At 50.2% G+C, this 18,553-nt stretch overlaps 1 protein-coding gene across 1 annotated transcript in view; it reads left to right on the top strand.

The window, feature by feature from the left end:
* The window catches only part of slc9a7 (solute carrier family 9 member 7), a 140,299-nt gene that overhangs the window by 104,108 nt on the left and 17,638 nt on the right, over positions 1-18,553 (top strand). Inside the window, exons 14-15 of the mRNA XM_045697509.2 lie at positions 1,834-1,913; positions 5,539-5,644. Of these exons, the coding sequence (XP_045553465.1) occupies positions 1,834-1,913; positions 5,539-5,644 (186 nt within the window). The remainder of the gene's footprint in view (positions 1-1,833; positions 1,914-5,538; positions 5,645-18,553) is intronic.

Raw genomic sequence — 18,553 nt, 5'->3', positions numbered from 1 at the left:
CCTGGTGTATAGGGTCCAGGAACAGGGTCGTCCACCCCTGGTGTATAGGGTATGGGAACAGGGTCGTCAACCCCTGGTGTATAGGGTCCAGGAACAGGGTCGTCTACCCCTGGTGTAAAGGGTCCAGGAACAGGGTTGTCTACCCCTGGTGTATAGGGTCCAGGAACAGGGTTGTCTACCCCTGGTGTAAAGGGTCCAGGAACAGGGTCGTCTACCCCTGGTGTAAAGGGTACGAGAACAGGGTTGTCTACCCCTGGTGTATAGGGTCCAGGAACAGGGTTGTCTACCCCTGGTGTATAGGGTCCAGGAACAGGGTCGTCTACCCCTGGTGTATAGGGTCCAGCAACAGGGTTGTCTACCCCTGGTGTATAGGGTCCAGCAACAGGGTTGTCCACCCCTGGTGTATAGGGTCCAGGAACAGGGTTGTCTACCCCTGGTGTATAGGGTCCAGGAACAGGGTTGTCTACCCCTGGTGTATAGGGTCCAGGAACAGGGTTGTCTACCCCTGGTGTATAGGGTATGGGAACAGGGTCGTCCACCCCTGGTGTAAAGGGTCCAGGAACAGGGTCGTCTACCCCTGGTGTATAGGGTCCAGGAACAGGGTTGTCTACCCCTGGTGTATAGGGTATGGGAACAGGGTTGTCTACCCCTGGTGTATAGGGTATGGGAACAGGGTCGTCTACCCCTGGTGTATAGGGTCCAGGAACAGGGTCGTCTACCCCTGGTGTAAAGGGTCCAGGAACAGGGTCGTCTACCCCTGGTGTATAGGGTATGGGAACAGGGTTGTCTACCCCTGGTGTATAGGGTCCAGGAACAGGGTCGTCTACCCCTGGTGTAAAGGGTACGAGAACAGGGTTGTCTACCCCTGGTGTATAGGGTCCAGGAACAGGGTTGTCTACCCCTGGTGTATAGGGTCCAGGAACAGGGTCGTCTACCCCTGGTGTATAGGGTATGGGAACAGGGTTGTCTACCCCTGGTGTATAGGGTCCGGGAACAGGGTTGTCTACCCCTGGTGTATAGGGTCCAGGAACAGGGTTGTCTACCCCTGGTGGAAAAGGTTTGGGAACAGGGTTGTCTACCCCTGGTGTATAGGGTCCGGGAACAGGGTCGTCTACCCCTGGTGTATAGGGTCCAGGAACAGGGTCGTCTACCCCTGGTGTATTGGTCAATTGGGACACCACCTCTGTCTCCACTTTACCAGCCTGCCAATAGACTGACCCCTCCCATTTTCTCCAGCCTGCCAATAGACTGACCCCTCCCATTCTCTCCAGCCTGCCAATAGACTGACCCCTCCCATTCTCTCCAGCCTGCCAATAGACTGACCCCTCCCATTCTCTCCTGTTCAATGTGTCCTGTCTTCTGCTAAGTGGTTTTCCTCAACGGAAAGAGGGGTGTGAATACTTTGGTGGTGTGAATACTGGGTGGTGTGAATACTGGGTGGTGTGAATACTGGGTGGTGTGAATACTGGGTGGTGGGTGGTGTGAATACTGGGTGGTGTGAATACTGGGTGGTGTGAATACTGGGTGGTGTGAATACTGGGTGGTATGAATACTGGGTGGTGTGAATACTGGGTGGATTCAGGAACACTGATCTATCCAACACTCAAGTGCAGAGGTTTTCAACTCCAGAGCCTGCTGATTTTCTGTTCTTCCTGATAAATAATTGCACCCATTAAATCAGTCCCCGATTTTAGAGGGGAAGAATGAAAGAAAAAAAAAACGCAGTTGGACTGGCTTTGAGGTCCAGAGATGAATTTGAGGGCCCTAGTCGATCCACATGATGGTTGTTGAAGATGTGAACATGATGGATGTTGTGTTAATGTCTCTCTGTAGGACGGGACCATGCCAGAAGTCAGTAAGACCAAGCAGGAGAGTGCCTGGCTCTTCAGGCTATGGTACACCTTCGATCACAAGTATCCTTCTTAATATGTCGAACTCCTGCTATTGGTTGATCTGACCTTTCCACTATGCTGACTTGGAGGGAATTCTGTGGCTGTGGAGAGGTACTTGAGGGACAGATGCTGAAATTAACAATCTCATGTTTTCCATTCCTACCTCTCTCCCTCCTCTACCTCACTCTTTCTCTCACTCCCTTAATCCTCATTCCCTCCCTCTCTCACTCCCTTAATCCTCATTCCCTCCCTCTCTCACTCCCTTCCTCTCCTCCCACTCCCTCTCCCTCCCTTCCTCCCCTCCTTTCCTCCCCTCCCTCTCTCCCTCCCTTCCTCCCCTCCCTCTCTCCCTCCCTCCCTCCCTTCCTCCCCTCCCACTCCCTCTCCCTCCCTCCCTTCCTCCCCTCCCTCTCTCCCTCCCTCCCTCCCTTCCTCCCCTCCCACTCCCTCTCCCTCCCTCCCTTCCTCCCCTCCCACTCCCTCTCCCTCCCTTCCTCCCCTCCCTCTCTCCCTCCCTTCCTCCCCTCCCTCTCTCCCTCCCTCCCTCCCTTCCTCCCCACCCACTCCCTCTCCCTCCCTCCCTCCCTTCCTCCCCTCCCACTCCCTCTCCCTCCCTTCTTCCCCTCCCTCTCTCACTCCCTTAATCCTCATTCCCTCCCTCTCTCCCTCCCTTCCTCCCCTCCCTCTCTCACTCCCTTAATCCTCATTCCCTCCCTCTCTCCCTCCCTTCCTCCCTTCCTCCCCTCCCTTCCTCCCCTCCCACTCCCTCTCTCCCTCCCTTCCTCCCTCCCTCTCTCACTCCCTTCCTCCCCTCCCACCTCCCTCTCCCTCCCTTCCTCCCCCTCCCTCTCCCTCCCTTCCTCCCCTCCCTTCCTCCCCTTCCTTATCTATTTTTTACTTAACACTTATTTTTCTTAACTGAATTGTTGGTTAAGTGCTTGTAAGTCAGCATTTCACTGTAAGGTCTACACCTGCTGTAAAATTTGATTTTGACTTCCTTTATCCTCCCTGTCACACTCCCTTTGTCTTCAGAGTTTTGCGGCTGCTGTAAAAACCCTATGTCCCTGGATAGGAGACCAGTGGTGTGACGGCCGATTACAGAGAATAAAAACCTCTCTATGGCCAGGGCGTGACACGTGGGCTGTGCTAGCCACTATAGCCTTCAATACCCACTGAGACGGGCTAGCTGGGTAGCCTTCAATACCCTCTGAGACGGGCTAGCTGGGTAGCCTTCAATACCCACTCAGACGGGCTAGCTGGGTAGCCTTCAATACCCACTGAGACGGGCTAGCTGGGTAGCCTTCAATACCCACTCAGACGGGCTAGCTGGGTAGCCTTCAATACCCACTCAGACGGGCTAGCTGGGTAGCCTTCAATACCCACTGAGACGGGCTAGCTGGGTAGCCTTCAATACCCGCTGAGACGGGCTAGCTGGGTAGCCTTCAATACCCACTCAGACGGGCTAGCTGGGTAGCCTTCAATACCCACTCAGACGGGCTAGCTGGGTAGCCTTCAATACCCACTGAGACGGGCTAGCTGGGTAGCCTTCAATACCCGCTCAGACGGGCTAGCTGGGTAGCCTTCAATACCCGCTCAGACGGGCTAGCTGGGTAGCCTTCAATACCCGCTCAGACGGGCTAGCTGGGTAGCCTTCAATACCCGCTGAGACGGGCTAGCTGGGTAGCCTTCAATACCCGCTGAGACGGGCTAGCTGGGTAGCCTTCAATACCCGCTGAGACGGGCTAGCTGGGTAGCCTTCAATACCCGCTGAGACGGGCTAGCTGGGTAGCCTTCAATACCCGCTGAGACGGGCTAGCTGGGTAGCCTTCAATACCCGCTGAGACGGGCTAGCTGGGTAGCCTTCAATACCCGCTGAGACGGGCTAGCTAGAGACCCTTCCGTAACCGCTGAGACGGGCTAGCCAGATGCCTTTCCGTAACCGCTGAGACGGGCTAGCCAGATGCCCTTCCGTAACCGCTGAGACGGGCTAGCCAGATGCCCTTCCGTAACCGCTGAGACGGGCTAGCCAGATGCCCTTCCGTAACCGCTGAGACGGGCTAGCCAGATGCCCTTCCGTAACCGCTGAGACGGGCTAGCCAGATGCCCTTCCGTAACCGCTGAGACGGGCTAGCCAGATGCCCTTCCGTAACCGCTGAGACGGGCTAGCCAGATGCCCTCCCGCAACCGCTGAGACGGGCTAGCCAGATACCCTCCCGCAACCGCTGAGACGGGCTAGCCAGATACCCTCCCGCAACCGCTGAGACGGGCTAGCCAGATACCCTCCCGCAACCGCTGAGACGGGCTAGCCAGGCAGAATACTCCTCTCTACTCTACTACCCACACTGGGACAAGGTGTTTCCTTCTGTGAGAACAGAGCGGGTTTGTTCTCTTTCTTCCCATTCCACCCATCCTCCTCACCTACTCCCTCCTCCTCTCCTGCTCCCTCCTCCTCTCCTGCTCCCTCCTCCTCTCCTGCTCCATCCTCCTCTCCTGCTCCCTCCTCCTCTCCTGCTCCCTCCTCCTCTCCTGCTCCCTCCTCCTCACCTACTCCCTCCTCCTCACCTGCTCCCTCCTCCTCTCCTGCTCCCTCCTCCTCACCTGCTCCCTCCTCCTCTCCTGCTCCCTCCTCCTCACCTGCTCCCTCCTCCTCACCTGCTCCCTCCTCCTCTCCTGCTCCCTCCTCCTCACCTACTCCCTCCTCCTCACCTACTCCCTCCTCCTCACCTGCTCCCTCCTCCTCACCTGCTCCCTCCTCCTCTCCTGCTCCCTCCTCCTCTCCTGCTCCCTCCTCCTCTCCTGCTCCCTCCTCCACACCTGCTCCCTCCTCCTCTCCTGCTCCCTCCTCCTCCCCTGCTCCCTCCTCCTCTCCTGCTCCCTCCTCCTCTCCTGCTCCCTCCTCCTCACCTGCTCCCTCCTCCTCTCCTGCTCCCTCCTCCTCACCTACTCCCTCCTCCTCTCCTGCTCCCTCCTCCACACCTGCTCCCTCCTCCTCCCCTGCTCCCTCCTCCTCACCTTCTCCCTCGTCCTCACATGCTCCCTCCTCCTCTCCTGCTCCCTCCTCCTCCCCTGCTCCCTCCTCCTCACCTTCTCCCTCCTCCTCACCTGCTCCCTCCTCCTCACCTGCTCCCCCCTCCTCACCTTCTCCCTCCTCCTCTCCTGCTCCCTCCTCCTCACCTGCTCCCTCCTCCTCTCCTGCTTTCTCCTCCTCCCCTGCTCCCTCCTCCTCCCTGCTCCCTCCTCCTCCCCTGCTCCCTCCTCCTCCCCTGCTCCCTCCTCCTCCCCTGCTCCCTCCTCCTCTCCTGCTCCCTCCTCCTCTCCTGCTCCCTCCTCCTCACCTGCTCCCTCCTCCTCACCTGCTCCCTCCTCCTCACCTGCTCCCTCCTCCTCTCCTGCTCCCTCCTCCTCTCCTGCTCCCTCCTCCTCCCCTCTAACCCAGTAGTTTAGCAGAAGGCCTTACCTACACAGCAACACACTCAGCCCTCGTTATGTTATGACATGTCAACATGAAAACTGATATTCTGACAATCCCACAAGACTTTTACACCTTCTCAGATGAATCTCGAGCTATTCCAGCAAATCACTGTGTTAAAGTTCTTTGGGTAATATGAGTATGGGAAGGTCTTTGTCTTCCTTAAGGGTATGCCAGCTACCTGAAGCCCATGTTGACCCACAGTGGTCCTCCTCTCACCACTACCCTGCCATCCTGCTGTGGTCCCCTGGCACGATGCTTCACCAGCCCTCAGGCCTACGAGGTGAGTACTGGACACTGCACACAGTGTATACAATCACAATCATACGCACACACGCATTCACAGACGCACCGCGCACACAAAAAAGAAACAACAAATGCATGTACAGTGTACCCCACCTAGTCTCATAATGTTTACATGGCCCTTGTGAAATCAACTTAGATATATTGAGTATGTAGAGTATTTGTTTATGTTAGCTGGGTGGGGAAGATGCTTTACTGTCAAAGAGGAACGAAGCAGAAATTTCACACGCTCTGGTTTCACATGTTATTACCATTACAACATCTACAGTGACTAATGAAATCAGCACCTGACTCATTCTCCTATTTGTTATGAAAAGATGAAATGCAGTTAGTTAACCAGCTCAGTGTGCAGGACAGCAGGTTGTCGGTCCTGCTGGCGGGTTGTCGGTCCTACTGGCGGGTTGTAGGTCCTACTGGCGGGTTGTCGGTCCTACTGGCGGGTTGTAGGTCCTACTGGCGGGTTGTCGGTCCTACTGGCGGGTTGTAGGTCTTACTGGCGGGTTGTCGGTCCTACTGGCGGGTTGTCGGTCCTACTGGCGGGTTGTCGGTCCTACTGGCGGGTTGTCGGTCCTGCTGGTCCTACCGGCGGGTTGTCGGTCCTACTGGCGGGTTGTCGGTCCTACTGGCGGGTTGTCGGTCCTACTGGTCCTACTGGCGGGTTGTCGGTCCTACTGGCGGGTTGTCAGTCCTACTGGCGGGTTGTCGGTCCTACTGGTCCTACTGGCGGGTTGTCGGTCCTACTGGCAGGTTGTCGGTCCTACTGGCAGGTTGTCGGTCCTACTGGCGGGTTGTAGGTCCTACTGGCGGGTTGTCGGTCCTACTGCCGGGTTGTCGGTCCTACTGGCGGGTTGTCGGTCCTACTGGCGGGTTGTCGGTCCTGCTGGTCCTACCGGCGGGTTGTCGGTCCTACTGGCGGGTTGTCGGTCCTACTGGCGGGTTGTCGGTCCTACTGGTCCTACTGACGGGTTGTTGGTCCTACTGGCGGGTTGTCGGTCCTACTGGCGGGTTGTAGGTCCTACTGGCGGGTTGTCGGTCCTACTGGCGGGTTGTCGGTCCTACTGGCGGGTTGTCGGTCCTGCTGGTCCTACCGGCGGGTTGTCGGTCCTACTGGCGGGTTGTCGGTCCTACTGGCGGGTTGTCGGTCCTACTGGTCCTACTGGCGGGTTGTCGGTCCTACTGGCGGGTTGTCGGTCCTACTGGTGGGTTGTCGGTCCTACTGGCGGGTTGTCGTTCCTACTGGCGGGTTGTCGGTCCTACTGGCGGGTTGTCGGTCCTGCTGGTCCTACTGGCGGGTTGTCGGTCCTACTGGCGGGTTGTCGGTCCTACTGGCGGGTTGTCGGTCCTACTGGTCCTACTGGCGGGTTGTCGGTCCTACTGGCGGGTTGTCAGTCCTACTGGCGGGTTGTCGGTCCTACTGGTCCTACTGGCGGGTTGTCGGTCCTACTGGCAGGTTGTAGGTCCTACTGGCGGGTTGTCGGTCCTACTGGCGGGTTGTAGGTCCTACTGGCGGGTTGTCGGTCCTACTGGCGGGTTGTCGGTCCTACTGGCGGGTTGTCGGTCCTACTGGCGGGTTGTCGGTCCTGCTGGTCCTACCGGCGGGTTGTCGGTCCTACTGGCGGGTTGTCGGTCCTACTGGTCCTACTGACGGGTTGTCGGTCCTACTGGTGGGTTGTCGGTCCTACTGGCGGGTTGTAGGTCCTACTGGCGGGTTGTCGGTCCTACTGGCGGGTTGTAGGTCCTACTGGCGGGTTGTCGGTCCTACTGGCGGGTTGTCGGTCCTACTGGCGGGTTGTCGGTCCTGCTGGTCCTACCGGCGGGTTGTCGGTCCTACTGGCGGGTTGTCGGTCCTACTGGCGGGTTGTCGGTCCTACTGGTCCTACTGGCGGGTTGTCGGTCCTACTGGCGGGTTGTCAGTCCTACTGGCGGGTTGTCGGTCCTACTGGCGGGTTGTCGGTCCTACTGGCGGGTTGTCGGTCCTACTGGCGGGTTGTCGGTCCTACTGGTCCTACCGGCGGGTTGTCGGTCCTACCGGCGGGTTGTCGGTCCTACTGGCGGGTTGTCGGTCCTACTGGTCCTACCGGCGGGTTGTCGGTCCTACTGGCGGGTTGTCGGTCCTACCGGCGGGTTGTCGGTCCTACCGGCGGGGTGGCGGTCCTACCGGCGGGTTGTCGGTCCTACTTACAGGTAGGACAGCAGGACAGCAGGCTAGCAGTCAGAGATGCATCCTTGCCTCAAGATGCCCCTGGCTCCATGGGGTGGCAGAGATGCAGGGATGTAAACTAGGTGACCTACGTGATTAGTGTAGATCCAATGAGGGGGCTGGATCACTACTGGCTGAAAGCGAACGAGTGATGCGCGATTGGAGCAATACTGGCTGTATCCAAGGCTCAGCCAATCGTTCACATAACAACAGAATGCAGCGCAGCACCTCGACTGAAGAGACAACCAACTGACTAGTTACAGCATCAGCGAGCGCTCTGGAAAGGCAGCTTTTTCAGTTACAATAGCGCATCCCCTGAACGATAACGAAGAGGTAGGTGAGAAGCCTGACCACGGAGACGAGGGTGAGAAGGTGATGAAGCGTACTTCATGAGCTGTAACCAAAAAAAAACAACTCACATTTGGAAAGTTTGAGGTGAGGGAGAAAGTGTGGTAGAACAAGTATTAGCATTGTTATGTATCTCGCTAGCTGGATAGAATTCTCCGTTAGGTAGCCAGATAAATGTTGAGCAACATTAGCCAACTTATCTGATCAAATAATTGAGTTTATGGTGTGAAAATGTGCTACTAAAGTCAGACCGCTAACGATAGCTAGCTAACGTTACAACATCAGATGAGCTAACGTTAGTAACCTAACCAATACGACTCCTTGACGTTGCTCAATTTATTTATTATTATAAAGTCTGTCGTGGTAACGAGCGTTCTCTTATAAAGGCTGTCATGGTAACGAGCGTTCTCTTATAAAGGCTGTCATGGTAACGAGCGTTCTATTGTAAAGGCTGTCATGGTAACGAGCGTTCTATTGTAAAGGCTGTCGTGGTAACGAGCGTTCTATTATAAAGGCTGTCATGGTAACGAGCGTTCTCTTATAAAGGCTGTCATGGTAACGAGCGTTCTATTGTAAAGGCTGTCATGGTAACGAGCGTTCTATTGTAAAGGCTGTCGTGGTAACGAGCGTTCTATTGTAAAGGCTGTCATAGTAACGAGCGTTCTATTGTAAAGGTTGTCGTGGTAACGAGCGTTCTATTGTAAAGGCTGTCGTGGTAACAAGCGTTCTATTATAAAGGCTGTCGTGGTAACAAGCGTTCTATTATAAAGGCTGTCGTGGTAACAAGCGTTCTCTTATAAAGGCTGTCATGGTAACGAGCGTTCTATTAAAAAGGCTGTCATGGTAACAAGCGTTCTCTTATAAAGGCTGTCATGGTAACAAGCGTTCTCTTATAAAGGCTGTCATGGTAACGAGCGTTCTATTATAAAGGCTGTCATGGTAACAAGCGTTCTATTGTAAAGGCTGTCATGGTAACAAGCGTTCTATTATAAAGGCTGTCATGGTAATGAGCGTTCTATTATAAAGGCTGTCATGGTAACGAGCGTTCTATTATAAAGGCTGTCATGGTAACGAGCGTTCTATTATAAAGGCTGTCATGGTAACAAGCGTTCTATTATAAAGGCTGTCATGGTAACGAGCGTTCTATTGTAAAGGCTGTCATGGTAACAAGCGTTCTATTATAAAGGCTGTCATGGTAACAAGCGTTCTCTTATAAAGGTTGTCATTGTAACGAGCGTTCTATTATAAAGGCTGTCATGGTAACAAGCGTTCTATTGTAAAGGCTGTCATGGTAACAAGCGTTCTATTATAAAGGCTGTCGTGGTAACAAGCGTTCTCTTATAAAGGCTGTCATGGTAACGAGCGTTCTATTGTAAAGGCTGTCGTGGTAACGAGCGTTCTATTGTAAAGGCTGTCATGGTAACGAGCGTTCTATTGTAAAGGCTGTCGTGGTAACGAGCGTTCTATTGTAAAGGCTGTCGTGGTAACAAGCGTTCTATTATAAAGGCTGTCGTGGTAACAAGCGTTCTATTATAAAGGCTGTCGTGGTAACAAGCGTTCTCTTATAAAGGCTGTCATGGTAACGAGCGTTCTATTATAAAGGCTGTCATGGTAACAAGCGTTCTCTTATAAAGGCTGTCATGGTAACAAGCGTTCTCTTATAAAGGCTGTCATGGTAACGAGCGTTCTATTATAAAGGCTGTCATGGTAACAAGCGTTCTATTGTAAAGGCTGTCATGGTAACAAGCGTTCTATTATAAAGGCTGTCATGGTAACGAGCGTTCTATTATAAAGGCTGTCATGGTAACGAGCGTTCTATTATAAAGGCTGTCATGGTAACGAGCGTTCTATTATAAAGGCTGTCATGGTAACAAGCGTTCTATTATAAAGGCTGTCATGGTAACGAGCGTTCTATTGTAAAGGCTGTCATGGTAACAAGCGTTCTATTATAAAGGCTGTCATGGTAACAAGCGTTCTCTTATAAAGGCTGTCATTGTAACGAGCGTTCTATTATAAAGGCTGTCATGGTAACAAGCGTTCTATTGTAAAGGCTGTCATGGTAACAAGCGTTCTATTGTAAAGGCTGTCATGGTAACAAGCGTTCTATTATAAAGGCTGTCGTGGTAACAAGCGTTCTATTATAAAGGCTGTCATGGTAACAAGCGTTCTCTTATAAAGGCTGTCATGGTAACAAGCGTTCTATTATAAAGGCTGTCATGGTAACAGGCGTTCTATTATAAAGGCTGTCGTGGTAACGAGCGTTCTATTGTAAAGGCTGTCATGGTAACGAGCGTTCTATTATAAAGGCTGTCATGGTAACAAGCGTTCTATTATAAAGGCTGTCATGGTAACGAGCGTTCTATTATAAAGGCTGTCATGGTAACGAGCGTTCTATTATAAAGGCTGTCATGGTAACGAGCGTTCTATTATAAAGGCTGTCATGGTAACGAGCGTTCTATTATAAAGGCTGTCATGGCTAACTGCAATATTAGTGGATTGTTTGAGTGACTTGAGTGTCATTTGCAGTAAAGTCAAGTAGAGTATCTCATTGCAGTAAAGTCTAGGCAACAAATAACATTGGGTTGCTTTCTTTACATGTTTTAGCTGTCAGTTAGGTTCACATGAACCACTTTTTATTTTACACACAGAGACTGATCATGTAGATCATATTCTGTAGATAGCTATTGCTCGCCTGAGGTAGAGTATCTCATGATAAGCTGTAGACCACACTATCTACCGAGAGAGTTTTCATCTATATTCTTCGTAGCTGTTTACATACCACCACAGACTGAGGTTGGCACTAAGACAGCACTCAATGAGCTGTATTCCGCCATAAGCAAACAGGAAGACGCTCATCCAGAGGCAGCGCTCCTAGTAGCCGGGGACGTTAATGCAAGGAAACTTAAATCCTTTTGACCAAATTTCTATCAGCATGTTTAATGTGCAATCAGAGGAAAAATAACTCTGGACCACCTTCTACTCCACACACAGAGATGCATACAAAGCTCTCCCTCGCCCTACATTTGGAAAATCTGACCATAATTCTATCCTGTTGATTCCTGTTTACAAGCTAAAATTAAAGCAGGAAGCACCAGTGATAAAAAAAAAAAAAAGTGGTCAGATTAACCTGTTAGGGCTAGGGGGCAGTTTTGACACGGCTGGATAAAAAACGTACCCGATTTAATCTGGTTACTACTCCTGCCCAGTAACTAGAATATGCATATAATTATTGGCTTTGGATAGAAAACACCCTAAAGTTTCTAAAACTGTTTGAATGGTGTCTGTGAGTATAACAGAACTCCTATGGCAGGCCAAAACCTGAGAAGATTTCAAGCAGGAAGTGGCCTGTCTGAGAAGTAGTGTTTCATCTTGGCTCTTTTTTATTGAAGACTCAGGATCTGTGCAATAACGTGACACTTCCTACGTCTTCCATAGGGTCTCAGAGCCCGGGAAAACGTTGAACAATATCGAGGCAGGCTCTGGCTGAAACACTTTATCGCTTTTGGCAAGTGGCCACTCAGAGTACTATGGGCTTAGGCGCGTGCCCGCTTCGACCGAATGCTTTCTTTTCCTTTGTCTGTTTATCTAAACGCAGATTCCCGGTCGGAATATTATCGCTTTTTTATGAGAAAAATGGCATAAAAATTGATTTTAAACAGTGGTTGACATGCTTCGAAGTACGGTAATGGAATATTTAGAATTCTTTTGTCACGAATTGCGCCATGCTCGTCACCCTTATTTAGCCTTTAGGATAGTGTCTAGAACGCACGAACAAAACGCCGCTGTTTGGATATAACGATGGATTATTTTGGACCAAACCAACATTTGTTATTGAAGTAGAAGTCCTGGGAGTGCATTCTGATGAAGACAACAAAGGTAATAACATTTTTTTATAGTAAATCTGACTTTGATGAGTGCTAAACCTGCTGGGTGTCTAAATAGCTAGCCCTGTGATGCCGGGCTATCTACTGAGAATATTGCAAAATGTGCTTTCACCGAAAAGCTATTTTAAAATCGGACATATCGAGTGCATAGAGGAGTTCTGTATCTATAATTCTTAAAATAATTGTTATGCTTTTTGTGAACGTTTATCGTGAGTAATTTAGTAAATTCACCGGCAGTGTTCGGTGGGAATGCTAGTCACATGCTAGTCACATGCTAATGTAAAAAGCTGGTTTTTGATATAAATATGAACTTGATTGAACAAAACATGCATGTATTGTATAACATAATGTCCTAGGGTTGTCATCTGATGAAGATCATCAAAGGTTAGTGCTACATTTAGCTGTGGTTTGGGTTTATGTGACATTATATGCTAGCTTGAAAAATGGGTGTCTGATTATTTCTGGCTCGGTACTCTGCTGACATAATCTAATGTTTTGCTTTCGTTGTAAAGCCTTTTTGAAATCGGACAGTGTGGTTAGATTAACGAGAGTCTTATCTTTAAAATGGTGTAAAATAGTCATATTTTTGAAAAATTGAAGTAATATCATATCTAAGGTATTTGAATAACGCGCCACAGGATTCAACTGGCTGTTGAGTAGGTGGGACGCAAGCGTCCCACCTAGCCCATAGAGGATAAGCAGATGCTAAACTAAAGGACTGTTTTGCTATCATAGACTGGAATATGTTCCGGGATTCCTCCAATGGCATTAAGGAGTACACCACATCAGTCATTGGCTTCATCAATAAGTTCATTGATGACGTCATCCCCACAGTGACCACAGTGCTTTTCATTCATACATACCCCAACCAGAAGCCATGGATTACAGGCAACATCTGCACTGAGCTAAAGGGTAGAGCTGCCGCTTTCAAGGAGTGGGACTCTAACCGGGAAGCTTATAAGAAATCCCGCTATGCCCTCCGACGAAACATCAAACAGGCAAAGCATCAATACAGGACTAAGATCGAATCGTACTACACCGCCTCTGACGCTCGTCGGATGTGGCAGGGCTTGCAAACCATTACAGACTACAAAGGGAAGCACAGCCGAGAGCCTATCAGACGAGCCTACCAGACGAGCTAAACTACTTCGATGCTCGCTTCGAGGCAAATAACACTGAAACATGCATGAGAGCACCAGCTGTACCGGAAGACTGTGTGATCACGCTCTCCGCAGCCGATGTGAGCAAGACCTTTAAACAGGTCAACATTCACAAGGCCGCAGGGCCAGACGGATAAACAGGACGTGTACTCTGAGCATGCGCTGACCAACTGGCAAGTGTCTTCACCGACATTTTCAACCAATCCCTGTCTGAGTCTGTAATACCTACATGTTTCAAGCAGACCACCATAGTGCCTGTGCCCAAGAACACTAAGGTAACCTGCCTAAATGACTACCAACCCGTAGCACTCACGTCCGTAGCCATGAAGTGCTTTGAAAGGCTGGTCATGGCTCACATCAACACCATCCCAGAAACCCTAGACACACTCCAATTCGCATACCGCGTCAACAGATCCACAGATGATGCAATCTCTATTGCACTCCACACTGCCCTTTCCCACCTGCCCTTTCTCACCTGGACAAAAGGAACACCTATGTGAGAATGCTATTCATTAACTACAGCTCAGCGTTCAACACCATAGTGCCCTCAAAAGCTCATCACGAAGCTAAGGTCCCTGGAACTAAACACCTCCCTCTGCAACTGGATCCTGGACTTCCTGACGGGCCGCCCCCAGATGATAAGGGTAGGTAACAACACATTCACCACGCTGATCCTCAACACAGGGGCTCCTCAGGGGTGCGTGCTCAGTCCCCTCCTGTACTCCCTGTTCACTCATGACTGTATGGCCAGGCACGACTCCAACACCATCATTAGTTCTCTCACGTCACCCCGCTCCTCCGCTCTCTCCACTGGCTTCCAGTTGAAGCTCGCATCTGCTACAAGACCATGGTGCTTGCCTACGGAGCTGTGAGGGGAACGGCACCTCCGTACCTTCAGGCTCTGATCAGGCCCTATACCCAAACAAGGGCACTGCGTTCATCCACCTCTGGCCTGCTGGCCCCCCTACCTCTGAGGAAGCACAGTTCCCGCTCAGCCCAGTCAAAACTGTTCGCTGCTCTGGCACCCCAATGGTGGTACAAGCTCCCTCACGACGCCAGGACAGCGGAGTCAATCACCACCTTCCGGAGACACCTGAAACCCCACCTCTTTAAGGAATACCTAGGATAGGATAAAGTAATCCTTCTAACCCCCCCCCCTAAAAAAAGATATAGATGTACTATTGTGAAGTGGTTGTTCCACTGGATATCATAAGGTGAATGCACCAATTTGTAAGTCGCTCTGGATAAGAGCGTCTGCTCAATGACGTAAATGTAAATTAAATTTGTTGACGACACAACAGTGGTAGGCCTGATCACCGACAATGATGAGACAGCCTTTAGGGAGGAGGTCAGAGACGACAACAACCTCTCCCTCAACGTGATCAAGACAAAGGAGATGATTGTGGACTACAGGAAAAAGAGGACCGAGCACGCCCCCATTCTCATCGACGGGGCTGAAGTGGAGCAGGTTGGGAGCTTCAAGTTCCTTGGTGTCCACATCACCAACAAACTATCAGTTTGTCCAGGCACACCAAGACACACGTGAAAAGGGCACAACATTATTATTATTATTATTATTATAATTATTATTATTATTATTATTATTATTCCCCCTCAGGAGACTGAAAAGATTTGGCATGGGTCCTCAGATCCTCAAAAGGTTCTACAGCTGCACCATCGACAGCATCGGTACCCCCCTGTATATAGCCTCCACATTGACTCTGTACCGGTACCCCCTGTATATAGCCTCCACATTGACTCTGTACCGGTACCCCCTGTATATAGCCTCCACATTGACTCTGTACCGGTACCCCCTGTATATAGCCTCCACATTGACTCTGTACCAGTACCCCCTGTATATAGCCTCCACATTGACTCTGTACCGGTACCCCCTGTATATAGCCTCCACATTGACTCTGTACTGGTACCCCCTGTATATAGCCTCCACATTGACTCTGTACCGGTCCCCCATGTATATAGCCTCCACATTGACTCTGTACCAGTACCCCCTGTATATAGCCTCCACATTGACTCTGTACCGGTACCCCCTGTATATAGCCTCCACATTGACTCTGTACCGGTCCCCCATGTATATAGCCTCCACATTGACTCTGTACCGGTACCCCCTGTATATAGCCTCCACATTGACTCTGTACCAGTACCCCCTGTATATAGCCTCCACATTGACTCTGTACCGGTACCCCCTGTATATAGCCTCCACATTGACTCTGTACCGGTACCCCCATGTATATAGCCTCCACATTGACTCTGTACCGATACCCCCTGTATACAGCCTCCACATTGACTCTGTACCGGTACCCCCTGTATATAGCCTCCACATTGACTCTGTACCGGTACCCCCATGTATATAGCCTCCACATTGACTCTGTACCGATACCCCCTGTATACAGCCTCCACATTGACTCTGTATCGGTACCCCCTGTATATAGCCTCCACATTGACTTTGTACCGTAACACCCTGTATATAGCCTCCACATTGACTCTGTACCGTAACACCCTGTATATAGCCTCCACATTGACTCTGTACCGTAACACCCTGTATATAGCCTCCACATTGACTCTGTACCGTAACACCCTGTATATAGCCTCCACATTGACTCTGTACCGTAACACCCTGTATATAGCCTCCACATTGACTCTGTACCGTAACACCCTGTATATAGCCTCCACATTGACTCTGTACCGTAACACCCTGTATATAGCCTCCACATTGACTCTGTACCGGTACCCCCTGTATATAGCCTCCACATTGACTCTGTACCGTAACACCCTGTATATAGCCTCCACATTGACTCTGTACCGTAACACCCTGTATATAGTCTCGCTATTGTTATTTTATTGCTGCTCTTTAACTACTTGTTACTTTTATTTATGTTTCTTATTCATATTTTTTTAACTGCATTGTTGGTGCTGCATCAGATGACCTGGCCTCCACAATCACCTGACCTCAACCCAATTAAGATGGTTTGGGATGAGTTGGACCGCAGAGTGAAGGAAAAGCAGCCAACAAGTGCTAAGCATATGTGGGAACTCCTTCAAGACTGTTGGAAAAGCATTCCAGGTGAAGCTGGTTGAGAGAATCCCAAGAGTGTGCAAGCAGTCATCAAGGCAAAGGGTGACGACTTTGAAGAATCTCAAATATAAAACACTTTTGGTTACGACATGATTCCATATGTGTTATTTCATAGTTTTGATGTCTTCAGTAATACTAGTATCACCATAACAACAGGTAGAAAGGTTGATAAATAGTATCACCATAACAACAACAGGTAGAAAGGTTGATAAATAGTATCACCATAACAACAACAGGTAGAAAGGTTGATAAATAGTGTCACCATAACAACAACAGGTAGAAAGGTTGATAAATAGTGTCACCATAACAACAACAGGTAGAAAGGTTGATAAATAGCATCACCATAACAACAACAGGTAGAAAGGTTGATAAATCGCATCACCAACAGGTAGAAAGGTTGATAAATACACTGCTCAAAAAAATAAAGGGAACACTTAAACAGCACAGTGTAACTCCAAGTCAATCACACTTCTGTGAAATCAAACTGTCCACTTAGGAAGCAACACTGATTGACAATACATTTCACATGCTGTTGTGCAAATGGAATAGACAACAGGTGGAAATTATAGGCAATTAGCAAGACACCCCCAATAAAGGAGTGGTTCTGCAGGTGGGGACCACAGACCACTTCTCAGTTCCTATGCTTCCTGGCTGATGTTTTGGTCACTTTTGAATGCTGGCGGTGCTTTCACTCTAGTGGTAGCATGAGACGGAGTCTACAACCCACACAAGTGGCTCAGGTAGTGCAGCTCATCCAGGATGGCACATCAATGCGAGCTGTGGCAAGAAGGTTTGCTGTGTCTGTCAGCGTAGTGTCCAGAGCATGGAGGCGCTACCAGGAGACAGGCCAGTACATCAGGAGACGTGGAGGAGGCCGTAGGAGGGCAACAACCCAGCAGCAGGACCGCTACCTCCGCCTTTGTGCAAGGAGGAGCAGGAGGAGCACTGCCAGAGCCCTGCAAAATGACCTCCAGCAGGCCACAAATGTGCATGTGTCTGCTCAAACGCTTACAGCCCAACACCGTGCTGGACGTTTGGCATTTGCCAGAGAACACCAAGAATGGCAAATTCGCCACTGGCGCCCTGTGCTCTTCACAGATGAAAGCAGCTTCACACTAAGCACATGTGACAGTCTGGAGACGCCGTGGAGAACGTTCTGCTGCCTGCAACATCCTCCAGCATGACCGGTTTGGCGGTGGGTCAGTCATGGTGTGGGGTGGCATTTCTTTGGGGGGCCGCACAGCCCTCCATGTGCTCGCCAGAGGTAGCCTGACTGCCATTAGGTACCGCGATGAGATGAGAAAGGTTGATAAATAGTATCACCATAACAACAACAGGTAGAAAGGTTGATAAATAGCATCACCATAACAACAACAGGCAGACCGGTTGATAAATAGCATCACCATAACAACAACAGGCAGACCGGTTGATAAATAGCTTTAGTATCCATCAGTCCTCTAGTGTTCTGGCTCCTCGCTGCTGTAGGAAAATAAATATCTGAACTGATTTGAAAGTAAGGGGATATCAGGGAACAAATGCTGCGGTCAAGGCTAGGACGATGCCAGCGAGGGGAGTTTAGTGAGGTGTTCAACAGAACATACCCCGTCCTCGGACCCAGAGCCTAATGCTTCCATCTTAAATACTTCTTTATGAGTTTTAGTTAGGAAAAAACTATTTCTCTGCAGAAGCGACAGTTACAGGGATGGTAAAAACGGCTTGATTGCCTTAGTAATATCAGGGAAACTGGGCAGAAGGGAGTGATGCTTCGAATACAGCAGTTCTGTAACATTGAGCCTCATTCTCCTTAATTGCCAGCCTCAACATGTTATGGAAAGAGAGAAACTGTATAGGAATCTCTGGGGACAGGCTATCTGGATACTGGACAGACGAATTGGCAGACGCAAACAGATTATCTTCTTTAGCTGACAACCGTTCATGAAGGTTCAAACAAAAAAAAGCAGTTTGAGATTTTCTTCATATTGGTGAACCGGTGTTTGAGTTGTGGTGGTTGGAATATCAACAGATCCTTATCGCTGGAATATCAACAGATCCTTATCGCTGGAATATGTCGGCATCATTCAACAGATCCTTATCGCTGGAATATGTCGGCATCATTCAACAGATCCTTATCGCTGGAATATGTCGGCATCATTCAACAGATCATTATCTCTGGTATATCAACAGTCCCTTATCTCTGGTATAT

The sequence above is a fragment of the Salmo salar genome, chromosome 16 (assembly GCF_965601325.2).
Source record: "Salmo salar chromosome 16, fSalSal1, whole genome shotgun sequence".
In the NCBI taxonomy this organism is placed as follows: domain Eukaryota; kingdom Metazoa; phylum Chordata; class Actinopteri; order Salmoniformes; family Salmonidae; genus Salmo; species Salmo salar.
Note: the sequence above shows the minus strand (reverse complement) of the source record. Positions and strands in the feature narration are given on the sequence as shown.